The 27,228-nt window shown below is 37.8% G+C and overlaps 1 protein-coding gene across 8 annotated transcripts in view; it reads left to right on the top strand.

Annotated features, from left to right (window-relative positions):
* Window positions 1–27,228, top strand: part of DNAH8 (dynein axonemal heavy chain 8) — a 330,151-nt gene that overhangs the window by 81,099 nt on the left and 221,824 nt on the right. For all 8 annotated transcript variants that reach the window (XM_045057489.1, XM_045057486.1, XM_019830547.3 and 5 more), the window contains 5 exons: window positions 5,592–5,727; window positions 7,551–7,666; window positions 13,805–13,911; window positions 19,377–19,452; window positions 20,613–20,805. In XM_045057489.1, coding sequence (XP_044913424.1) covers window positions 5,592–5,727; window positions 7,551–7,666; window positions 13,805–13,911; window positions 19,377–19,452; window positions 20,613–20,805 — 628 coding nt within the window. The remainder of the gene's footprint in view (window positions 1–5,591; window positions 5,728–7,550; window positions 7,667–13,804; window positions 13,912–19,376; window positions 19,453–20,612; window positions 20,806–27,228) is intronic.

Here is a 27,228-nt window from a genome sequence, read left to right on the forward strand (position 1 = left end):
GGTTCTCCTATTTTAGGTTTTCTCTTATAAAGAATATTTAGCTGGATTTTGTATTTAATCTCCTGTAAAAAAAATCTATCATTTTTTTTTACAAATTACTATATAAATTTAATACACTTTCAGTTAGAATTCCTATACAATTCTTTTCATAAATTGTATTAAATTATATTATTTTAAATTAATTAATAATGAGGAATAGGTAATAAAAATGAAAATACAGAAACCCATTGTAATCAAATTAATATGGCATTAACAGAAAAAAACATAATTTAGAGGGACAAAATAAAGAATCTAGGAGAAAAAAAATCACAATAAAAATTAATACGTGTCAAAGATAGTATTTTTAGTTCAGTGGGGAAAACGATGGATTATTTAAATGGCGCTGGCAGAATACACTGTTTCTCAGGAAGAAAATATGATTAGGTCCCTGTCTCTCTTTTTTAATTATTGAAGTATAGTTGACATACAATGTTATGTTAATGTTTCAGGTGTACAACATAGTGATTTGACAATTCTATACATTACTCTGTGCTCACCATAATAAGCACAGTCACCATCTGTCACCATACATTATTGCAATATCATTGACTATTATGCTATACTTTACATCTCTGTGACTGATTTATAACTGGTGGTTATAATTCCCGTCACCTATTTTGCTCATCTCTCCAGAAAACAAAAGCACCAGTTTGTTTTCTATATTTATGAGTCTGTTTCTGTTTTGTTCTATTTGTTCATTTGATCATTTGTTTTGTTTCCATCCATGTTGTTGTAAATGGCAAGATCTCATTCTTTTTTTATGGAGGGTAATATTCCATTGTTTATATATACCACATCTTCTTTACCCATTTATCTATTGATGGGTACTTGTGTTGCTTCCATGATTTGGCTATTATAAATAATGCTCTAATAAGCATAGGATGCATGTATCCCTTTAGATTACTGTTCTTGTATTTTTTTGTGTAAATACCCAGTAGTGTGATTACTGGATCTATTTTTAACTTTTTGAGGAACCTCCATATTGTTTTCCACAGTGGCTGCACCACTGTTTGGATTTTCACCAGTGGTGCAAGAGGGTTCCTTTGTCTCCATGTTCTCACCAACACTTGTTTCTTGTGTTTTTGATTTTAGCCATCCTGACAGGTGTGAGGTGATATCTCATGGTGGTTTTGATTTGTGCTTCCCTGATGGTCAGTGATGTTGAGCATCTTTTCATGTGTCTCTTGGTCATTTGTATGTCTTTTTGATGTTAAGTTTTTCCATCTTTTTTCAGGCTGGCTTCTATATTTTTAATATGACTCCAGTAGTTTTTGAAAGCTTCCTTGCTTTCTGGAACTAGAGGGTACCTTACGCTCATCTTGCACATTTCCTGCCCCAGATCTGGGATCACCCATTTCTCTAGTTAGCCCTCATGCCTTTCCATGTTACCAGTGGAAAATGGTACATGGAGATCACAATCTGGGTCCTACGAAAGGCACTCATTTTAAACTTTTAGTCATTCCTTATAGTATTATTTCTACATCTCTAAGTAATATACTTGGGGTGCTATTTCTTGAGTTAGCAAATTTGCACATTATTTTCTTCCCGCTTCAATAAGTGAGCATTTAGCTTTTTGACCCTATCCTCTATCACTCCTCTCTTGTCTTCTCAATATAGTTATAAAATTATTTTTAGTTAAACGGTGATGGTAAGTAGCAACACTTTATTGTGCCTGTGTAAATATCAGCCAATGCAGAATCAAGTACTGTACATACAATACATCTTTTCTTACACAACTTTTTGTTTTCCCTAAGGGTTCTAATTGCCTTTCTTTTCACATTTTCCTTCAAATATGCTATTATTTCAGAGTTCCATTTTTCTCCCAAGAGACTTCCTCTCAGAGACCTCTGAATCCCTGTTTCAACCTGAGTTGATTACTGTCCAGGTCAGCTGCAAAATTATAAATCCAAGACTCTTCCCCCATCTGCTCTTTTTTTTTTATTTAAAAAAAAAATTTTTTTTTTCAACGTTTATTTATTTTTGGGACAGAGAGAGACAGAGCATGAACGGGCGAGGGGCAGAGAGAGAGGGAGACACAGAATCGGAAACAGGCTCCAGGCTCTGAGCCGTCAGCCCAGAGCCCGACGCGGGGCTCGAACTCACAGACCGTGAGATCGTGACCTGGCTGAAGTCGGACGCTTAACCGACTGCGCCACCCAGGCGCCCCAGCAACTGAAAATTTCTAAAGAAGTCTCCTGTTTCCTGCCGCAGGGCCTAGGGGTAATTTCCTGCCTGCCATTTTCTTCTCGCTCATCCTAGAATCTCACTATATGTATGTACTTCATACCAGGCCCTACTTATAAACAAACACAATTAAAAGGGGCAGGGAATACCTATATGGATGTCCTTCTTTTTGTTCCACTTATAATGATAATCATCTTCTATTGGTATGTACCTATAATTGTTGTGACACAGTCAACTGCTCAGTGGGGAAATATTCACACTTACCAGATCGAATTTACTTTGAAAACATGAATCAAGAATTTTTATATGCATAGAAAGAGAAACAGATCACACAAATCGGGGAAATTGGGACAGATTAAGTGTGAGTGGGTGTGAATGTGGTGATTGCATTGACATCACAACAGAAGAAGTTATTACTATTAGATAAGTGTTAAGTCTCCAAACTGCAGGCAGAGTTACGAGAGGTGGAATTTTGAAGAGTGCTTTGCCAGTCACTATGCCCCACTCACTTGCGTCAGAGGTATCTAAGGTCTAGTGATATGTGGGCTGCCTATCCATCAGGTAGGCCATTAATAGTGAAGGCAGAGTAAGATTTAGTATATGTGCTGCCGAAGCGAGCACAGGCAGAGTAAGATTTAAAATGACCTGGAAAGTCTAGTAATACTCTGGACAGAATTAAGTTTTGGAAACATGCACACATAATGCTAATGTTGCGGGGGGGAGGAGGTTAGTTTGGGCCAACCAGTGGTTTCAGACCATATTTGGGAACCAGGGATATTTGTAGTCATTCAGTGGCTTCAAATTAGATCTTTTGCTCTGTGACGCTGAGGCTGGGACTCTGCAAACTACATTTATCTTTGGCCAGCTGGCTCCCTTTTAGGTTTTGCCAATAGTGCTGCTAGAAGAAGGATGGAGGAGAGAGAAGGGACTTGCTCTTTCCTGTTTTTCTTCCCGTTCCCAATACAGTCAGACGGCCTCCCTTAACTGGCAGTGGCAGTTAATCCTAGGTTCTAGCTTTTTCCAGTCCTTCCAGGACCAGCTTCTTGTGCTTCTCAGATGTACCAACACCATGACGTCTCTCTCTGAGCTCCCGAGGCAGTAGCACCAACTGGGCAGTTCCCTCACTTCCCAGCTCTAGGTCTAAAAACTCCAGCCTCTTGCCTTTGCTCTCCCACACCCCAGGTATGGGAGCTGCTTCCTGAAGTAACTCTCTGTGTGACCTTTGCATCCCTTTTGCCTTTTTTGGTCCTTTAACAGTTGTTTCACCAATTGTCTATATTAAATCCTCTCATTCTGTCGGTTAAAATAGCTGGTGTGGCATCTGTTTTCCTGACTGAACCCTGACTGACATATCTGATTCTCGGTAGGTATACAAATGGAATAGAAAATCAGGGAAATTTGATTCAAGTTATGATAGGAAAACTGGTAAATACATTAAAGGTTGTTAAAAGTCATTTCAACAAAATCACCTTGGCTCCGTAGAGACAGAAAATAGATTAGTGGCTGCCAGATGGGTGATGAGGAGGGACTACTAATGGGTATGGGGGTTCTTTGTGGGGGGAAATGAAAATGTCTTGGAATTAGATAGCAGGGATGGTTGTACAATTCTGTGAATATACCAAAAACCAATGAGTTGTACACTCTACAAGGGTACTTTTTGTGCTATTACATTATGAATTATATCTCAATTAAAAAAAGAAAGAAAGAAGATCATTTTGACTGTCTTTCCAGTCTGTCCCTGGACTTCCCCTCAGTATTTCAGTCTGTTCTTCTCTGAGTTCTAGGAATGGTCCATGGAGAAAGTTTTCGACCTCTTTGCAAAATCTAGGTCCTCCAGATGGGCTCTAGATCCCACACCTCCTTGCCTTCCTGGCAACCTTCCTCCCCTAGTCTTCTTCCCTCTCTTCTAGATCTTCGACTTCGTCCCCTCCACCGGACTCCTCCCCCTCACAGTGTAATGTGCCGGATTATCTTTTCCTTGCCAACAAACAAAAACCTTCCCACACCTCCCTTCACTTCTCATTCACAACCAAACTTCACCAGCTTCTCGTGCATGCTGTCTTCACTTCCCCATCTTTCAGTTCCCATCTCCACTTGCTTTCCTCCAATTCCTAGCTTAGGTGATTTCCGGCATGGATTATTATTGGTAATAACTTTATGGAGATGTGGTTCACACACCATGCAATTTTACCCATTTAAAGCGTACAATTCAAGGGTTTGAGTTTATTCATGGAGTTATACAGCCATCACCACAATTTTAGAACATTTATAACACAATTTCATCTCAACCTCTCCAGCCCTAGGCAACCACTAATCTGTTTTCTGCCTCTTTAGAGTCGTTTGCTTTCCCTGCTTATCTGAAGTGGCTCTTACCACTGGCATTCCAGTGTTTACCACTGTGGTGAATAAATTGGGAAGGGTGGAATGCTCCCATTTATTTTTCTCTCTCTAAAATGTTATGGACATTGTAGACATGTCAAAAGGTCTATTCAGTTTTATAGACCAGTTTTCTTTTCTGAATTTAACTAGTTCTCAGCTTCTTCCCAAAGCCTATTCGAAAAGTTCAGAAAGGCAGAGCACAGACTTTTAAATCAGACAATGCTGGTTGTAAACTCCTATGTTTCCCACCTGCTATGTGATTTTGGACAAGTTACTCATTCTTTCTGAGCCTCAGTTTTCTAATTTGTGAAATGGGGACAATAATATTACCCATCTCAAGCAGTTGTCATTTAATTAAATGAGTTAATACACATAAAGCTCTTAAATTGATGCCTGGCATAAGCAAGCACCGTGCTCACTTGCTCACTTAAAAGCCTTATCTCGTTTGAATCTCAAAGCAACACTTTGGATTGTCTTTTTAAAAACTTCTCATTTTCAACTTTTGACATCATTATCTCTCCTGTCTTTCAGCCTGCCTGCTTGCTTGCTTTCTTTCTCTTTCTTTCTTTCTTTCTTTCTTTCTTTCTTTCTTTCTTTCTTTCTTTCTTTCTTTCTTTCTTTCTTTCTTTCTTTCAGTACACTCTACCCCTAACACAGGGCTTGAACTCATATCCCCAAGATTAAGAGTTGTATGTTCTACCGACAGAGCCAGCCAGGCACCTCTGCCTTCTTTCTTTTCACCATATAAATGTGAAGGTAGATGTTTATGTGTGATTGAATCAGATAAGTTTTTATTTTTCTTTCCTCTTTTTCTTTGCTTGGGCCTTACCAGGTATGCCTTTAGCCATTGAGAGTATGGGATCTGAAACATTATGCTATTGGCAACTATCTCTAGTTATTTTCAAGTGCTGTTAATTATAGTTTTATAAATTAAGTTTCACAGTATTTTTAAGCATCTGTAAATTAATAGTCATTGCTTTATTTAACAGACATACACAAAAGAATGGGCTGATATCCTAAACCACAAAAGTAAGCATGTGGAAGAAGCTGTCAAAGAACTTATATTAATATTTGAAGCTATTTATGAAGTTAAGGACAGTGGGAAAACAGCAAAACCGTTACCAGGTAATTTTGCTAGTTCTAAAGTTTGAATTGCAAGAGTTATAGATATGTTTTCAGGTGGGTGCCTTCTGCTTAGCAGGTACCAAGATTCCAGACTCCCTGAAGGAAAGCATGTGTTCAGCATACACCACATCATTTGCAGAAACTGCTTAGGCACAGTGAGCCCTTTTTTATCAGCTAGAGAATAGTGGGAATCAGGACCAATGCTGCAAGCAGTCTTAGGCTTGCTATTGTTAATCTCTCTCTGTCTCTCTTTGTTTCTTTCCAGTACAGCATTCTAAAATGTCTGGAGACATTTTTAGTCATTGTGCATCATGGGGAATATTATTGGCATCTAGTGGGTAGAGGTCAGGGGTGCTGGTGACAGCCCTACAGGGCACAGGACAGCCTTCAGTAACAAAGAATATCAATAGTGCTAAGAATGAAATCTTGCCATTTGCAACAATATGGATGGAATGGATGGAACTAGAGTGTATTATGCTAAAGGAAATAAGTCAGAGAAAGATAAATGTCATATGGTTATATTCATATGTGGAATTTAAGAAACACAACAGATGAACATAGGGGAAGGGGAGGAAAAATAAGATAAAAACAGAGAGGAAGGCAAACCATAACAGACTCTTAAGGAGGGCACTTGTTGGGATGAGCACTGAGTGTTCTATGTAAGTGATGAATCACTGAATTCTACTCCTGAAACCATTATCACACTATATGTCAACTAACTTGGATTTAAATAAAATTAAAAAAAATAGTGCTGGGGTGCCTGGGTGGCTCATTCTGTTAAGCATCTGACTTCAGCTCAGGTCATGATCTCACAGTTTGTGGGTTCGAGCCTTGTGTCAGACTCTGTGCCAATAGCTCAGATCTTGGAACCTGCTTTGGATTCTGTGTCTCCCTCTCTCTCTGACCCTCCCCAGCTCACGTTCTGTCTCTTTCTGTCTCTGTCTCTCAAAAATAAATAAACATTAAAAAAAATAGTGCCAAGGCTAAGAAACTACGAGTTTAAATAAGTATTGACAGCATGTTTTCTTTTTCTTTTTTCCACTTAGTTTGTCTACTTAGTTTAATTAGCTTTCTTCAGAAGTGTCGAAAACCCCAAATATCAGCTTATTAAGTTAGAGTATTCAAAAGGTAAATACATATTTTAGAAAGATAATATGTAAAATGCTCTTAAAATTTTTTTTGAGGGGGGGAGGGGCAGAGAGCGAGGAAGAGAGAGAATCCTAAGCAGGCTCCACGTTCAGAGCAGAGCCTGATGCAGGACTCCATCTCATGACTGTGACATCATGACCTGAACTGAAATCAAGAGTCAGGCACTTAACTGACTGAGCTACCCAGGTGCCCCCAAATATTTTTAATTCTGTATACTAAGCTGCAGCATATATGAGTGTATTTCTTAGTAGAATTATGATTCTATTGTGATGAGTGATTTAAATTGAATTCAAAGATGATTCCTACAGAAACAAGTCTTAAATTTTTAAATTAAGAACTTTTAATTTTTTTAATGTTTATTTATTTTTGAGAGAGAGAGAGAGAGAGAGAGAGAGAGAGAGAGAGAGAGACAGAGCACGAGCAGAGGAGAGACACAGAAACCAAAGCAGGCTCCAGGCTCCGAGCTGTCAGCATAGAGCCCGACACGGGGCTCAAACCCACGGACCACGAAATCATGACCTGAGCTAAAGTCAGATGCTTAACTGACTGAGCCACCCAGGCACCCTTAATTAAGAACTTTTAAAGAAGGGGTTTCCTAGGAAGGTTTGGCCATATGGAATAAATCAAATGCTCAATACTAAAGGTTATATTTTTGTTTTATCTTTTATCTATAGAACAGAGGAAGCATGTTGCTTTTGGAAGTGAAACAGAAGAGGGTGAAAACCCTGATTATGAGACTAATATCCTGCCTCAGGCTGATTTTAATGATAAAGAAGATGAATTTAAGAAGGTATTTGCTACAAAATAACCTCATACAATGTATTAGAATTATTACTCCTTGGATTATACATGACCCCCAACTGGTGCTTCTTCTAGGCAGTTCTGCAGCCGACCTGTATAGACTTACAACCAATCTGGACTTATAACAAAATCCAGAATATATAATTTTCAATGCTACACTGTAGGATCTGGCAAGATACAGCAAATCCTTTTAGTTTTCCCCAACACTATCACCTTTTAATGTGATTCTGTCAGTACAGTTATATATAATTATCTCCCTCTATAGTGATTGACCATGTTTTCTTATATAGTAAATGTCATACTTCTGGGATTGTAGTGAGAATTCATTTGACTCAAGATGTTTTTAGTTATTGTATTGAATAGAGTTACCTATGTTGCAAGGCCACATTTTGATTCAGTTGAGCCCCAAGGATCTGCATTTTTCTTTTTTTTTAATTTTTTTTTTTTCAACGTTTATTTATTTTTGGGACAGAGAGAGACAGAGCATGAACGGGGGAGGGGCAGAGAGAGGGAGACACAGAATCGGAAGCAGGCTCCAGGCTCTGAGCCGTCAGCCCAGAGCCTGACGCGGGGCTCAAACTCCCGGACCGCGAGATCGTGACCTGGCTGAAGTCGGACGCTTAACCGACTACGCCACCCAGGCACCCCGGATCTGCGTTTTTCACTAGCACCACAGATAGACTGTGGACTCCTCCCCAGGAAAAACCCTGGGTGGACAGAGTTTCAACACTGTGTTGAGATGTATTGAGAGTGGAGGTTGAGAAGGACTCATGGGGTTTCTTGTTCCTTTCTAAGCCTCACCCTTGCGGTCATGCCTCAGTTGTAAATGCAGCTCCCACATATGTGCTAATCCCTGCTTTCTCCTCCTCCTGTCAGTTTTCTTTTAATCCCTCATATTCACCTTCTTTTCCTTCTTTCTCTATTTTACACCTCTAACACACACTGTAATACAGTTTTGGAAATGAATAGCACACATCTGTTCTACTTTCACCTTCTTTGGCAAGAAGGGTATCATCAATGGATGGAGAAGCACTTTGCCGCTAGACTAGATTTTAGCTGTTGATTTCTTCTCAGTACCATGCTCCAGGCGGCCATTATCAAGCAGTAGGAGTCAGCTGGAGTGAGGCAGTGTAGGCCCATGCCAGCCATCCTTCTCTTCCTTTTTAAAATAATATTTATTTATTTTTGGGAGAGTGCAAGCGGGGCAGGGAGAGGAACAGATGATCTGAAGCAGGCTCTGCGCTGACAGGCTCACAGCGGTGAGCCAGGATGTGGGGCTGGAACTCACCAACCAAACCGGGAGATTATGACTTGAGCTGAAGTTGGTCGCTTAACCGACTGAGCCACCCAAGTGCCCCAGTCCTTCTCTTCCAATTGCTCTTCCCTTTGACACTGGCTGGGGTCCCTAGAGCAAGTCTGATTATCATCAAAGGAGGATCATCAAAGTTGGAGGATCACTTGAAGTTAGTTGCATTAGTGCAGTCACCGCCTACATAGCCTCTGCCTCTCCCATCCATCATCCTCCACAGTGCTGCCAGAATGGTCTATCTAACATAAAAAACTGACTCTGTCATGCCTGTGTTTTAGCCTGGCAATTCACCAGCCCTGATCATATTTCTCTTTGCTCATGCCTGATAACCCTGTCTTCTGATCCAACTCAACCTGGCTGGTCCACCCTGTCTCAGAGGAGCAGGGCGTAGAATGGAGAGGAACACTATGGCCAGAGCCTGGCCCTGGAGGTGTGACTCATGACTCACCGTGCAAGCAAGACTTGGGATCCAGATCCCTGCCCAGGCTCAATACTTGTCCTGTGTTCTGACCAATAAACTTGGTGACTCCTCTGGAGGGAAAGAAGGGCTTAGACAGAGGGGCAAACCATGGTCCCAGGATGGTGGAAGTTTTATCCCATATACATTTGGTACTGTACATTTTAAAATACATTTATCCTCTAAGCTGAGCTTTTTGTTTATTTTATTTTTTTCATTTTAGTGTGGAATCTTTTATTTATATTATTTTTAATATAATTTATTGTCAAGTTGGCTAACATACAGTATATACAGTGTGCTCTCTTGGTTTGGGGGGTAGATTCCTATGATTCATCGCTTACATACAACATTTGTTGTTCATCCCAACAAATGCCCTCCTCAATGCCCATCACCCATTTTCCCCTTCCCCTCTCCCCATCCACCCTCAGTTTGTTCTCTGTATTTAAGAGTCTCTTCTGGTTTGGCTCCCTCCCTCTCTTTTTGTAACTATTTTTTTCCCCTTCCCTTCCCCCATGGCCTTCTGTTAGGTGTCCACATATGAGTGAAAACATATGATATGTATTTCTTTGACTGATTTATTTCACTTAGAATAATACCTTCCAGTTCCATCCACATGGCTGCAAATGGCAGGATTTCATTCTGTCTCATTGCCAAGTAGTATTCCATTGTATAAATAAATCACATCTTCTTTATCCATTTGTCAGTTGATGGACATTTGGGCTCTTTCCATAATTTAGTTATTGTTGAAAGTGCTGATGTAAACATTGGGGTACATGTGCCCCTGTGAATAAGCACTCCTGTATCCCTTGGGTAAATTCTTAGCAGTGCTATTGCTGGGTCATAGGGTAGATGTATTTTTAATTTTTGGAGGAACCTCCACACTGTTTTCCAGAGCGGCTGCACCAGTTTGCATTCCCACCAACAGTGTAAGAGGGTTCCCATTTCTCCATATCCTTGCCATAAGCTGAGTTTTTGGAAAATAGACTTATGCCCATACCCCTGAGCATTAAGAAATGTACCATACTTAATAAGTGGGCCAATTTTTGAGGATTGAACAAACCAGGATTATTTTGAATAAGGTGTTTTTGAGCTTTGGCTTTTGAGTAAGGTCTTACAGTTTACTAGGGGGTTTATGAAATGCAGTTATTCAAATATTGTTTTTTGTTTAAAAAATACACAAGTAATTTGGGATTGAAATTATTTCTACAATATAACTAAAATTGTATAGTTTATTATTTATCTTCACATGTCACTTCTAATATTGTATTATTGCTTTGGGATGTTAAAGTTCTTATTTTCGACACTGAATTTCATAGTATTTCTTTTTTAAATGATTTTATTTCCAGGTATACAGCTTTATAATTTGACATCTGTATACACTACAAAGTGATCACCACCACAAGTCTCATTACCATCCATCACCATACAGTTGACCCCCTTCACCCATTTCACCTACCTGTCAACTCCCTTCCCCTTTGGTAGCCACTGGTCTGTTCTTTGTATTTATGCATTTGTTTTTGTTTTATTGTGTTTGTTCATTTGTTTTGTTTCAGATTCCACATGTGAGTGAAATTGTATGGTATTTCTCTCTCTTGGTCTGACTTACTTTGCTAAGTATAATCCCCTCAAGGTCCATCCATGTTGTCACAAATGGAAAGATTTCATTCTTTTTTAAGGCTGAGTAGCATTCTACTGTGTAAATATACCACACCTTCTTTATCCATTTATCTATCAATGGACATTTAGGTAGTTTCCATATCTTGGCTATTGTAAATAATGCTGCAGTGAACATAGGGGTGCATATATCTTTTTGGAATAGTGATTTCATATTTTGGGGACAAATACCCAGAAATGAAAGAGCTGCGTCATGTGGTGGCTATATTCTTAATTTTTCCATAGTGGCTTAACTGACTGAGCCACCCAAGTGCCCCTCATTTAAAGCAATTATTGATTAGAATATACCTGTTGCCATTTTGTTAATTGCTTTCCGGCTATTTTTGTAATTTCTCTCTGTTCCTTTCTTCTCTTTCTCTCTTCTCTTGTGGTTTGATGACTTTATTTAGTGTTCTAAGTTTCTCATTCCTTTCTCATTTTCTTTGTATTTTGCTTTGTGGTTGCTCTGAGGTTTATGTAAAATATCCCATTTGAATAGTAGTCTTTTTAAAATTGACAGTAACTGAATTTAAACACATTTCAAAACTTTACTTTTTTCTGCCCCACTCCTGCTATTTATATTTTTGGTGACACACTTTACATCTTTTTGTTTTATACTTCCTTTAATTATTATAGTTTAGCTAATGTTACTGCTTTTGTCCTTTAACCTTCATGTTTGCTTTATAAGTCAGTGACTCATTACCTTTGTTATATATTTACCTTTTCCAGTGAGATTTTTACTTCCATATGTTTTGTTATTATTAATTAGTGCCAATATTTTTCAGCATAATGAAATCCCTTTTACGTTTCTTTAGGACCAGTGTAGTGGTGATGAACTTTAGTGTTTCTTAACTGGAAAGCTATTAATCTCCCCTTAAATTCTGAATGATAATCTTGCCACCTAGAGAATTCTTGTTTGGAAGTGTTTTTTTTTTTTTTTCCCTTTCAGTTCTTTGAATATCTCATGCCATTTCCTTCTGGCCTGTAAAGTTTCTGCTGAAAAATCTGATTGCCTAATGGGGTTTCCTGTGTATGTAACAAGTTGTTATTTTGTAACAAGGATTATTTAAAAAAAAATTTTAATGTTTATTTATTTTTGAGAGAGATAGAGAGAGACAGAGTGTGAGTGGGTGAGGAGCAGAGAGAGAGGGAGACACAGAATCTGAAGTAGGCTCCAGGCTCCGAGCTGTCAGCACAGAACCCCATGCAGGGCTTGAGCTTATGAACCGTGAGATCGTGACCTGAGCCAATGTCGATGCTTAACCAGTTGAGCCACTCAGGCACCCCTCTTTATCCTTAACTTTTATCATTAAAAAAATTTTTTTTTATTTAGAGAGAGAGTGCAAATGGGGGAGAGGGGCAGAGAGACAGAGAGAGAGAGAGAGAGGGAGAGAGAGAGAGAGAGGGAGAGAAAGAATCCTAAGCAGGCTCCACACTCAGTATGGACCCTGACATGGGGCTCAATCCCACAACTGCAAGATCATGACCTGAGCCAAAATCAAGAGTTGGATGCTCAACTGACTGAGCCACCCAGGTACCCTGGCTTTTTATCATTTTAATTATAATGTGTCTTGGTGTGGATATCTTTGGGTTCATCTTATTTGGACTTCTGTGCTTTGGGCACATGGATGTCTGATTCCTTCTTCAGACTAGGGAAGTTTTTAGCCTTTATTTCTTTAAATAATTTTTTCTGGCTCTTTCTCTCTCTTCTCCTTGTGGGATCCCTATAAGCACTTTTTCCACATGATGTTGTCCCAAAGGTCCCTCATGATAGTTTCATTTTTCTTAATTCTGTTTTCATTTTGCTGCTTTGGGTGAGTTCCACTGCTTTTCTTCCAGCTCACTGATCTGTTCTTCTACTTCATCCAGTCTGCTGTTGTATTTTTCAGTTCAGTTATAACTTCTCTTTGGTACTTTCTTTTATTTTCTCTCTTTGTTGAAGTTTTCATTGTGTTCATCCATTCTTCTCCCAAGGTTGGTGAGCATCTTTATGACTGTTACTTTCATCTTTATGACTGTTACTTTATGACTGTTTACTTTATGACTGTTGCACTCTTTATCAGGTAGAGTGCTTATCTCTGTTTCATTTAGTTCTTTTTCTGAGGTTTTTTTTCTTGTTCTTTTGTTTGGAACATATTCCTCTATCTCCTCATTTTGCCTAATTCTCTTGTGTTTGTTTCTACGTATCAGATTATTCATCTGCATCTCACAGTCTTAAAGGAGTGGACTTGTGCCCAGAATTTCAGTCTCCTCCCATCACCAGAGCCAGACACTCAAGGGGTGTCCCTTATGTGTGCTCTGTGTGCCCTTCTGTTGTGGCAGGGCTGTGACTGTGGCACAGTGGTGGGTAGACTTGTCACTCAGTCTGGCTGTAGGACATGGCTATGACTGCTGTGATACCATGGTGGGGGAGTTGATCTTGCCATGCCATCATCTTGACCCCAACTTTATTTTTTAAGTTTATTTATTTATTTTGAGAGAGAGAGAGAGAGAGAGAGCGCGCGCACACGCATGTGAGCAGGGGAGGGGCAGAGAGAGAGGGAGAGAGAGAATTCCAAGCTCTGTGGTCTCAGCACAGAGCCTGATGTGCGGCTCAATCCCACAAACTGTGAGATCCTGACCTGAGCTGAAATCAAGAGTCAGATGCTTAACCAACTGAGCCACCCAGGTGCCCTGAACCCAACTTTTAATATGGTTTCTTGTTACAGGAATGTAAAGAGGTCTATGCTTTTTTCTCTCATCAATTGCTAGACAGTCTTCAAAAAGCTACACGGTTATCTTTGGACACAATGAAAAGAAGAATATTTGTTTCAAGGCAAGTTGAAAATATGCTGAATAAGTCTGGTAATGCTATCATAACATAATGCTAATATTACCTCTTATTTTGATAAATTTAAATTTAAAAATGTAACATTTATGAAAAGACTATATTAAAATATATGTTGAATACTGTAAGAATAGTGATCAAATGAACAGTCATGTTCCTAACATCCAGGCCAAGACAAAGAACATTCAACACCAGCATTCCCCTTATCAGTCCTTTCTCTGCTCACCCAAATGTAGTAACCACTATTCTGAACTTCATACTTATTATTGTCTTGGTTTTCCTTATAATTTCCCAAGTTTGTATCCCTAATCAGAGTATTTAATTTTGCCTGTATTTATGCTGTTGTCAGTGTGATGTTTTTGCGATTCATCTATGTTGATATAATTTATTTTCACTTAGGTATAGTTGGAGTATACACAATCTGTTTATTCTCCTGGTGATGGTCATTTGGGTAGTTTCCAGTTTGAAATATTCTGAATAAAGCCAATGTAAACATTTTCGTACCTGTCTCTTGCTACACTTGTTAAGAATGGAATAGTTGGGCCATGGGGTATGTGAATAGCTCATTTAACCATGCGTGCCCAGCCTGAGAGTCCCCATGACTCCTCATCCTTGCATACAGTTGGTATTTTTCAATTAGAAAATTCTTGCCAAGAATGGGGTGTGAAATCTCATCTCACTGGAACTTAAATAATCATTTTCTTGGATACTGATGAGATTGAACATATTTTCATGACTGTGAGCCATTTGTGCCTTCTTTTCCTTGAAGTTTCCTTTTTTTCTTTTGTCATGTCTTGTCTTGACTAGGCTTGGCTTCTTTCCTTCCTTCATTTCTTTCTTTTTTGCCAATTTTTTTCTATTGGATTGGACTTATTTATGGAAGTTCTCAATATATTACTTTGTTGATGATAATATAGCAGATATCTTCTCCCAGTTGTACCTGTCATTTCATTCTCTTTATGGTATCTTCTGCTGAGTTTAAAGTATTCATGTTTATCAATATTTTCTTGGAAACATTAAAATTCATTGATCCTTTCTTTGTGATTTTTATGTCTTTTAAAAGAAATCTTTCCTTACCTCATAACGTCTTCTAAAATTTTATAGTTTTGTCTTCTATGTTTAGGGGTTTAATCCACATGATACTGATTTTTGTGATTCTGTGAGGTAGGAGGCCAGTGTTTTTTTTCCCATAATTATAAGTGAACCAAACAAAAGTTGTTGAAAAATTAACTTTTTTCTTTGAGAGGATTAAATTACATTGCATCTATAGATCAATTTGGAGAGAATTAGCATCCTTATAATATTGAGTCTTCCATCCAGAATCATGATTACCTCTCCATTTAAGTCTTCTTTACTATTTCTTAATGAAATTGTATAATTCTCCGTGTAAAAGTCTTGCACATTTTTGTTAGATTTATTCATTGGCTAATCATGGCTGAATTTTAATTTAATCACACTTACAATCTCCCAACGTGATTGTGAACTTGACAAATTTTCCTTCTGTTTTGTTCAGTTCTTGTTTTATGTGTTTTAAGGCTATGCTGTTAGGTGCATTATATGAGTTAAATTTGCTTAAAGCACTTTATCTTTTATTTTTATTTTATTTCTTTATGCATATTAATTCTAATTCCTCTAATTCTTTTTAGTCTGTCATTAATTTTACCTTACCAGCTTTTTTGGTATATCACTTTTAGCCCTCTATTCAAACCTTACTGTGCAATTTTTTGTTTTATTTCTTAAAAGCATCATATACCTGACTTTTAAATTCAATCTGATTATCTCTGCCTTTTAGTAGAGTTTAATTTGTTTATATTCATTGTAATTTTTTGATATAGTTACACTTATGACATTTCCTTTTGTGTCTTCTTCTTAGTGTCTGTTTTCTTTGGTTCGTTTCATTATCTGTTATTTTTGGGTTGGATCATATTTTCCTTTTATTTTCTTTACTATACTTCAGTTATTTAAGTAGTTACCCTTAAATTGAGAATACATGTATTTTGCTCCAGGTTAAAAAAAAAAAAAGAAGTACTGTCTATGGTTTTTCAGTTTTCTAGTCTTATTCTCACTACAAGGGCCTTGGCATGATTTACTCACTGAACAGTATCTACCTCATTATTGCTGCTTGATGTTAGTTTTGCCTTTTTTTGAACACGTAAAAATAATTTATTTACTGGCATATTGTAAAACACCTCCAGATTCTTGTATATTTCTTATATCTCACTGGTTCCTTAGTCAGGGTATATGAGGGGTAAACGCTCTTATTCTTTAAGTCTGAGAAATGCCTTTTTTGCTCTCACAATTCCATGACAGTTTAGGTGGATAAAAAGTTTTTGTTTGTCTCTCAGCACTTTGAATGTATTTCATTTTTTTCTGACTTATAATGTGGGTGATGAGAAGTCTGCACTAAGTCTAACTAAAGATTGTTTTTTATCCTTGATGTTCTTCAGTTTTCTTTCTTTGTGTGGATTTGTCTTTATTTAATCCTGCTTTGTTCTCAGAGTGCACTTTCTATTTCAAGGTGTCTGGCATTCCTTAATCCTGGAAAATCCTCGGCAATTTCCTTTTCAGTTGTTCCTTCTGGGAAATTCCTTTCTTTCTCTTCTTACGGAACTTTAAGTAGTTGAATGTTGAATAGGTTGACCACATGATCTATTGTTCCAAACAGGATACTGTTTCAAGTGTAGGGGCACTACCCAGATGAAGTGTCAGGGCAGATTTAACCCGTAACTGTTCTGGGAACAATGGGTATGCAGTCATCTCAAATCTTGGGGCTTTCAGTCTGTCCTCCCTGTCTCCTAACTACTCTGTCATATATTTTGTCTTTTTGCCTTTCTGGGCTACGTTATGAGCAAGTTATCTCTCTTTCTAGTCTAAAGATGATCTCATCTCTCTCATCTTAAATATTTCAACTAATACTTTTTTCTTATTTTCCAGGCATTGTATTATTTCTTTATTTCTAGTTTAGTAACTTATTATGTTGGGAGAAAATAACTTTCATTTATCTCTTTGAATATTATCAATTTACTTATTTTAGAGTTTGTTCTACTTCTATACATTGATTTTATCTGGAGTGTGTTTTGTTTCAATTATTAATTCCTTTCATTCTCTTTCTACTGTAAGACTTATTCATGCCTATTGGGGTTTTAGTTTATAGAACTTCACTGAATGAAAGGTGTGCGTGTGTGTGTGTGTGTGTGTGTGTGTGTGTGTGTGTTATGTTTCTCTCTCCCACCCTGCCTCCCTATATAGGAGTTTTACTTTTGTCTCCCATGATCCTGGGAACCTTGATATAGACCCGAATCTTATTTGTTCACGATATCTGCCCACTGAAGAGATACGGGGGATACAGCAGGTTCAGCCAGGGAGTACACAAGTGACCTGACTTAACTGCTTCCTGGGGATGCTGTGAATTTGTTTCATCACCCCAGGCCCTTACCTTCTGGAGATGTTGTAGCTGCAGACAGTAGGTTGATGGACTATGCTTTGTTTTTGCTTTGCCTCTTTACAAGTGGAGGAGGATTACCTTAGCTTCTGGCTTTGAGTCCGCAGGCCTGGCTGAGGCCCTATCTCACATGGAGTGCTTTCAGTGCCTCAGAGTCCATAGGAGCCAACCTTCCACTGTCACTGCCTAATTCCTGACCAGACTCCTGGCCACGCTGTTTATGTGTTTCTGACCGATTTCTGATTCATGGATGTGCTAACCTTGCATTTGAGTATCTTCATGTCCTATGTATTCTAGCCATGATTGTTACATATTTGGCACAAAGAGTGGTTTTGAAGTCTGAACTTGCTATGCCACATTGATGTATAAGTCCTATAGCATTAAGTCATTTTTGAAAAGATACACATGAGCATGATACTGCAACATCCTCCTTTGTCTAAAATGTCTTTTTCTTACCCTAACACATGAATGCTGGTTAGGTCAGCTTGGATCACAATCTCTTTCTCTCACACTCTGTAAATATTGTTTTATTGGCTTCTTTTGTTCCCACTTTCGGTTGAGGGTTCTGCTGTTGATCCAATTTTCTAAATAACACCCTGTTGTTTTGAGCTTATAGGATTTCTCCTGTTATTCTGGAAATTCACAAATTGTATGTTTTTGTGTAGATAATTTTTCCCATTAATCCTGTCAGGCGCACAGGACTCTTTTCAATATGATAAAACAAGTCTCTTCTGAAGATGAGAGAAGGGCTGTGCTTTAATCAACCATATGTAAGATTCATGTGCTGGATCTAGGTAGTAAAGTGTCTCTTGGCTGAGTGACCCTCCGTAAGTTACTCAGCTTCTCCCTACCTTGGTTTCTTCATCTGTAAAATGCAAATAATAATCACAAGATCTGCCTCACATAGTTAATGTGAGCATGAAATGTGTGGATTCATGGAAAGTGCTTGGAAAAGTGCCTGGCATACATTAAGCATTCAATAAACATTACTTTTCCCTAATTTTTTCTTGCCTTTTCTTTAAGTAATATCTGTCTCTGTATTTTGCACCTGAAATTTTGGAAAATTCTTTAATCTCTAGTTTGTCAAATAAGTTACTGAATGATCTAGTGTGCTGTTCACTGCCTCTGTTACTTCAGCTGTTTGTTTATACTTTATAGAACTCCTTCTTGTTCTCAGATTGTGCTCTTTTAAATACAGTTGACACTTGTTTTATTTTTGCATCTTGGATTTCAGAACGGGATTATGAATTAGAGGTCTTTTTCCCTTTGTTTGCTTGCTTTGGTTCGAAGAGTTCCTTCTAATAATGTGTAATGTTGGGTCTTCACATTGAACTGTGTGGAAGCTTTGTGTTACTTATGATTTCCGCCCCTCGCCCCCCCCCCCCATCTTTATAAAGGAAGGTGTAGTTTTTCAGTAATGACAGCATTTCCTGCTGTGGAGAGCAACGAGACATTTATTATAATTTTGTCTAGGGTGGGGACAGAGGTCAAGGCGGAGGGAGATCACCAATTTATAGCTGTGATGTGTGTTCTTCATTACTTGCACTTGTGTGTCTGTATGTCTGTACTTCTGCCTGAGCAGGAGTATGTTGTTTACAAAAGCAGTTTTTGGAAGGCTCTGACCAGAAACCTCCTGTGTAATCTTGCAAAAAAGTGTATATATGAAAGTATAGGAAGGTATATGCTTTTTGTTGGTGATCTTGTCTGGCATCTGTTACAAGGCTGGGAACAGGCAGTGCTTTTAGTAAACGTTATTAAATGGTTATTACTGAGAGAGAGAGCAACATTAAAATACTAGAAAATGTATAGGAGACTAACATTTTACTTCAAATAACATTAACGTGTTTTCTTAGTTCTCTGAAATTTATGGTTTCATTATAAATAACCTTCTCCATGTAATTTGGTATTTTGAAAATGGTCTTTATTTTTAGGATTGAAAATGGTAGCATAATCAAGCTATTTATGAAACTTTAGGTTAAGTTTTATAAGTTCAATGTGTATCTTATTGTAGCCAATATGGACGAAGGCGATCAGAAGATGTTATTTCCTTCATAAAAACTGAAGTGCATCTTGCGATTCCGAATGTGGTAAGTATAATTAATATTCAAGTTAATATGATGATATTCTGGTAACTTTTAAAGAAATATAGGACTATCACTGAACTTTCATTTAGAATAACCTCTCGGTTCTACGTATTTTTTAAATGTTTATTTATATTTGAGAGAGAGAGAGGGCGAGCAAGGGAGGGACAGAGAGGGAGAGAGAGAATTCTAAGCAGGCTTTGCGCTGACACAGGGTTCGATCTCACGGACTGTGAGATGATGACCTGAGACGAAATCAAGAGTCAGACGCTTAACTGACTGAGCCACCCAGGCACCCCCTATGTATTTTTTGGTTTTATCCGAATATTTAACAAAAGCAGAATGTGATTTTTATCCATTATAAAATAATTACTCTGCACAGTTCATGGTGTATTGAAGGATGGTGTAAGAGATGAGTTAAGCATCTCTGTTCAGCCATCAGTTAGCAAGTACTTGAAAAGCATTCTTGCTTTTTCTTTCTTCAAGCATTAAATTATCTAAATAGTCCATCTCAGAAGTCCACATCCCGACAGCAAACACACAGCTGTAAGGTAACCCAAAATGGCAGGATAGAAAGAAAGAGCCCATGCCCTGAGCACATGGACCCTGTGCCTTCTCCCGACACTTATTTTTACCACCGTCTCATGTCTCAGCTGCCAACTGGCATCTGGAACTCCGAGTCACACAGGATGATTGAGGTGCATTCTATGATGAGCCATAGGATAAGGCCAGGCAGGAACGATCTGTGACTCATCTGTCGCCATCTACATCTACACAGCTTGGCCTCCTGGAGGACAGCTTCTTTGCCTGTTTGGCACATTTCAAAGAACTGAGGTCAGAACCTTGGCAGTATAGCTTCTTCAATCATTTTGCTTCATTGGTATCCAACACACAGTCCACCATTTTTGGCCACATCCGGCCGCCCTCATGGGGAAAGCATGACAAGTACTATGCCTGACCTTTTAGCCTGCGGGAAATGATAGAATGGGAAAACTTCAGGATAGAGAAAGCCCACAGTCTACCCTCCTCTAATATCCCTCTCCTCAAAGCAGCCTTCCACTGGGCCAGCTGAGGCTGTCCCACCCAGTGGGGGATGGGCTGGTGAGAAACAGAGGGATGGATGGCATGTGCTGCCAGTACCAGGAATTCATTTATTCTCTTCATAGGTAATGGTTCCTAGTTTGGATGACATTCAACAAGCCATTAACCGTATGATCCAGCTAACCCTGGAAGTCAGCAGAGGAGTGGCTCACTGGGGGCAACAGCCAACCCGTCAAGTTAAACCTGTTGTCACCAGTCCCAGCCGTACTACTGACCTGATGCATTTAAACACAACAAAACAGGCAAAGAAGGAAGAGAGTAAGAGTATTAAAGCACATCTCCAATGAATAGAATCTTAGAATTATAACAACTAGTAAATCATCTTTATGATTGTTCCTGGGTATGACAGCATATAGTTTTTAAAAATTATAATTCCAGTGCAGTTAACATACAGTATTATATTAGTTTCACGTGTACAGTATAGTGATTCCACAATTCCATATATCACCCAGTGTTCATCAAGTTAAGTGTATTCTTAATCCCCTTCACCTATTTCACCCAGCCCTTAACCCACCTCCTCTCTGGTAACCATCTGTTTGTTCTTTATAGTTAAGAGTCTGTTCCTTGGTTTGTCTCTTTTTTTCTGTTTGTTTGCTTTGTTTCCTAAATTCCACATATGAATGAAGTCATATTTTATTTGTCTTTTTCTGACTGGCTTGTTTCACTTAGCATTATACTCTCTAGATCCATCCATGTCATTGCAAGTGACAAGATCCCATTCTTGTTTGTGGCTGTCATTTTTATCATGTTTATTTGTAAATTTTGCTTTAAAAGTAAAAAAATGAGTGTTCTCCATCTTCCATCATAAACATAACATACAGACATTTCCATCTATGTTTGGACATAGGGAACAAAGATTTTTATCATTGTTCCGCTATCGTAATCTTAGATTCAGAGGAAAATTACAACTAGGCTTAGTAAGAATTCTACTTTCAGCATTGTAGTTGGACCAATGAATTTAGTTTGCCAAAACATGGTGCTTAGAAGTTCTGGGTCGTATGTTCCTTGTACCTGAAGTACATATAAGCTATTCCCTTAAGTAATCATGGGTGTGATATGGCACTGACCCAAAGTTCCGTGGACATTTTTGGACACTTTCTTCTGTAGAAAGCCAAACTATTTTTGATAAGTAAAAATTGCATATATTTAGGGTATACAGTGTGATTTTTTGATATATGTATACATTGTGAAATGATTACCACAATCAAAACAATTAATATGTCCATCACCTCCTACAGTTACCATTTTTTTATGTGTATGTGTATGGTAAGAAGATTTGAAATTTACTCTCTTAGCAAATTTTGAGTATACATTAGTATTATCTGTGGGCACCATGCCATGCTGTACGTTAAATTTTGCTTGTTTTCACATGTGCTGATGAAGTTGCCAATCTACTTTCATTAACCTAGGTCAGCTGAGGAAATTCATTTCGTTCTTTGGAAGTGTTCTGCTTTGACCTGCTACTGGGAACTACAGGGAAGGAATTGTGGTCTAAAGGAAAAAGATTAGGCCACTGTCCTGGCCATATCCCTGCTGGATTCCATTACATGGCTCATAAACACAGCCCTGCCAGATGTCCTGATTACGATGAGACCTGTATTTTCCAGATCATAAGCAATAGACTCACCTGTGATCATCCCCCATGGCTTCCCCACAAAGGGCTTTTGTAGATTTGGAGGAAAGCTGAAGCCAGACTAGATTCAAACTGTCCAGCTTCTTATTTTCTGAGAACCTTTTTTAACATGGGCAATTAACATTCTTGCCTTTACAACTAGGTTTGTGTTTAGTACTCCATTAAAAAAAAATTCAACAATATATTGTTTAGAGATAACAATGTTGGTTTCTCTTGAAAGAAAACTCGGGATCCCGGTTACCTCTGGGAGTAAGGAAGGAATATGTAATTTTAGAGGACCTAGAGAGGACAACTGATATATTGTCACCATTCTCTCCTTAACCTAGGTGCTGAGAACATTGAAATAATTTTTCTTCTTATTTAATATATGTTTTATATATGTCACGTTCTTCTTTAACTACTGTCTTATATGCTTCTATATATATGATACATTTTAGTCACCCATACACATCCTTTTATCACACTAGGAATATGAAAGATTTTATGCTAATGATGTCTGGAAAAATTTAGAAGCATTTATTCCCATTTAAAGTGAAGAATAAACAAGGAAGCCTGCTATCATTACTTTCATTCAGTATTTTATTGGAGCAATCAGATGATAAAAAGAGATAATTGGAAAGGAAGACTAAGATTGTCCTTATCTAAAGATCATCCAACAAATCTAGAAATGACTATTAGAACTAATAGGTTTGGTAATGTTTTTGTGTAAGAGACCAACATACAAAAGTGTTTCTACAATGGCTAATAATTCAACTAGAATGTAATAGCATTATATGCCAATTATATCTCAATAAAGCTGGACAGAATGTAATAGAAAAAAATAGTTTTTCAATAGCCACAAAACCATAAGGTACTTAATAAATAAATGTAAAAAATATTTGCACAGCATTTTTGGAGAAAATAATTATTATTGAATAGCATAATGGAAGATAGGAATAAACCTACAACCTGAAGAACTCAATTTTTTAATTGGCAAATTCAGTACAATTCCAATGAAATCACAACAGAACTTTTTCTATAATTTGTCAAATTAATTTTAATTACTTTTGCAAAATTATGTAGAAGTGCAAAAAGCCAAAAATAGCTCAAAATATTTATGAAGAAAAACAGGGTAGGGGTCCTGTCCTGCCACATAGAAAGAAGTATTATTAAGCCAGACCAATTAAGACAATTTCTTAATGGTCCAAGGATAGATAATAGATTAATGAAATGGGACAGAGGGTGCAGGAACACTCATATGTATGAAAATTAGATATATAACACAGGTAGACTTACAAATCAGGGGGGAAAGAATGTGCTATTTATTTAATAAATGATACTAGGAACTTTTATCCATATGGAAAAACTTAAATTACATCACAAAAGTATCTCAAGGGGTGCCTGGGGAGCTCAGTTGGTTAAGTGTCCAATTCTTGATTTCAGCTCAAGTCATGATCTCATGGTTCATGGGGTAGAGGCCCATGTTGGGCTCTGTGCTGGCAGTGGGAAGCCTGCTTGGGATTCTCTCTCTTTCTCTCTGTGTCTCTCTCTGCCCTTCCTTCACTCATGCTTGCTCTGTCTCTCTCAAAATAAACAAATAAACAATAAAAGTATCTTAAATTCATATCCATTATTCTATATTCTAAAACACTGTTAAAAATATACGTATTCTATTACACTGTTGGAGTCAAACATAACACCATGTATTTATGACATTAGGGTAGGGAAAAATTCTCGAGACCTACAAAGCTCAAACCACAGAAGAAAATATGTTTAAATTTGACTTCTTTATATTTAAAAACATTCTTTAAAGGATCCTTACTTTTAATGACAATGCTGGAACCCTTACCCAAATGTTAGCAAATTGAATTCAGAAACATATAAAAAGGAGGCTATATTATAACCAAAAGAGGTTTATCCCAGAAATACAAGATTTTTTAAAAATACATCCTGTTAATAGAATAAAGGACAAAATCACATGATTACCTCAGTAGACACAGAGAAAGAATTTGTCAAAATCTACCTCTTTCATGTTAAACTTAAGAATGTGGGGATAGAATTGAACTTCTTCAACCTGATAAAGGGCAGCTGTGAAAAACTTAGAGCCAACATCATACTTAATGGTGAAAGACTAAATTATTTCCCCCTAAGATCAGGAGCAAGTTAAGAAAGCTGGCTCTCCCTACATCTATTCAACATTATACTGGAGATTCAGTCCCGTGGATTTAATAAGAAATTAAAGATATACAGATTAGAAAGGAAGAAGCAAAACTGGCTTTATTTAACATATAACATTATCTTGTATGTAAAAACATCCTCAGGAATACATGCACATACAAAACTGTTAGAATTAATAAATGAGTTCAGCAAGTATGCAGGATATAAGATCGACATACAAAGCTCAATTGTATTTCTAACTACTTGGAATGAACAATCTGAAAATGAAATTAAGAAGACAATTTCATTCATAATACTATCGTAGAGAATAAATTTAACCGAAGAAGTGTAGGGGCCTGTACATCGGAAGCTACAAAACATTGCTCAAAGGTAACACCATGTTCGTGGATTGGAGGAAGACTCAGTACTGCTAAGATAGCCATTCTCCCAAATTGATCTATAGATTTGGTGGACTTTCTATCAAAATTTAGAAAGCTGTTTTGCAGAAATTGAGTTGATCCTAAAATTTGAATAGGAAATAGGGAAATGCGAGGAACTATAATAGCCAAAATTAGTTTGAAAAAGGATAATAGAGCTGGAATACTTGATTTCAAAACATACTACAGAGTTATAATAATCAAAGCAGTGCAGTATTGGCCTAAAGATAGGCATGTAGATCAGTGGGACAGACTAGGCAATCCAGAAATAAACTTTAGAGTCAGCTGACTTTCTGAAAGGATATGAAGTAAAAAAACGGGGCAAGTGATTGTCTCTTCAACACACAGTGCTGGAACAATTAGATATACATATGCAAAGAAAAAAAATGAAGTTGGTCTCTTAAACCATGCAAAGGAATTAACTCAAAGTCAATTATACAAGGACTAAAGCTATAAAAATTTCTTTAGAAAGAAATTTAAAAATTTTAAGAAATTAGTGATTTGGGGTTATATAAAAATTTCTCAGGTATGACAGCAAAAACATGATCCATGACAAGGAGAATGGACAAACTGGACTTCAGTCAAAGTAAAAATGGTTGCTCTTCAAAAGACACCATTCAAAACATTAAAAAGGGAAGCCATATATTTGGAGAAAATATCTGCAATGCATACATCTGGCATAAAGTACTTGTATTCAGAATATATAAAAAACTCAAACTGAATAATATGACTATCTCCCTCCCCAAATGGTCAGAAGATTAGTTCAACAAAGAAGATGCATGAATGGCTAAAAAACACATGAAAAGATGCTCAACTCCGTTAGTGTTAGGGAAATACACATTAAAACTATGATGATATACCACAGCACACCTATTAGAATGGATAAAAATCTTTAATAATCTTCAATACCAATTGTTGATAAAGAGCCTGAAACTTTAAGGCATCGCTGGTGGGAATGTATATAAAGGTACAGCCACTTTGGAACCAGTTTGGCACGTCCTTAAAAAATTGAACATACCTGTACCATTTGGCTCAGGAATTCCACCCCTAGGAATTTATCCAAGACAAATGAAATCATATGTCTGTGTAAAGATGTGAATGTTTATGCTGCATGATTTGTTAATAGCTTCAAATTGCTAGCAAACCAGATGTCTACAAACTGATCAATGGATAAACAAAATGAGGTATATCTACACAGTGGGATGCTTCTGTGCGATAAAAGGGAAACAACTACCAGGACATGCAACATTAGTTACTTAGTTAATTCAGCCAAATACCGTGTACTTTCTTTTGCTTTAATTTTGATTAAAATTAAAACAAAAGAGCAAATGAGTGACGTGGTCTTAGAGGGGACTGGCAAATTCACCAGGGATGCCCTTTTTAGAGATGCTTCTCAGCTTCAGCTAATTATTGCCATGCAGCAACATGGACCCTGTACTACCAGATTAAATCTTTAAAAAAATTTTTTAACGTTTATTCATTTTTGAGAGAGAGAGACTGAGCATGAGTGGGGTAGGGAGCATGAGCGGGGTAGGGGCAGACACAAACACACACACACAGACACACACACACACACGCGCACGCACACATGCACACACAGAATCCATAGCAGGCTTCAGGCTCTGAGATGTCAGCATAGAGCCCAATGTGGGGCTTGAACCCACAAATTGTGAGATCATGACCTGAGCTGAAGTCAGATGCTCAACTGACCAAGCCCCCAGGTGCCCCCCAGATTAAACCTTTTTAATTTTTTTTTTTGCATATATTTATTTTTGAGAGAGACAGCATGAGCAGGGGAGGGGCAGAGAGGGAGACACAGAATCAGAAGCAGGCTCCAGGCTCTGAGCTGTCAGCACAGAGCCTGATGCGGGGCTCGAACCCATGAACCGTGAGATCATGACCTGAGCCAGAGTCGGACGCTTAACCGACTGAGACACTCAGGCGCCCCAAGATTAAACCTTTTTAAAAGAGAAGTTGAAAATCTGGAATTGCACATGAAATATCATGATTTTTAATTGTTCACAACTGTTTTGAAAAGGTAAGGCATTGTTTGGACCAAATAAAAGTATTTGTATAGTCTCTGTCTGATGGGGAATACTTGACAATTTTGATCAAGGCAGTGACATGATCAGATTTTGGCAAGAGATGTTTATGGTAGTGGCTAATAGTGATTGCATGATCTCTATATACCGGATGCTGAGCTGAGGACAAACATAAATTGTCTCATTTAATCCTCACAAGTATTTCCATGAAGACTGAAAAGATTGCAGCTGCTCTGGAAAAGTGTGGAGGTTCCTCAAAAAATTAAAAATAGATCTATCCTGTGACCCCGCAATAGCACTGCTAGGAATTTACCCAAGGGATACAGGAGTGCTGATGCATAGGGACACTTGTACCCCAGTGTTTATAGCAGCACTCTCAACAATGGCGAAATTATGGAAAGAGCCTAAATGTCCATCAACTGATGAATGGATA

The sequence above is a fragment of the Felis catus genome, chromosome B2 (genome assembly GCF_018350175.1).
Source record: "Felis catus isolate Fca126 chromosome B2, F.catus_Fca126_mat1.0, whole genome shotgun sequence".
Classification (NCBI taxonomy): domain Eukaryota; kingdom Metazoa; phylum Chordata; class Mammalia; order Carnivora; family Felidae; genus Felis; species Felis catus.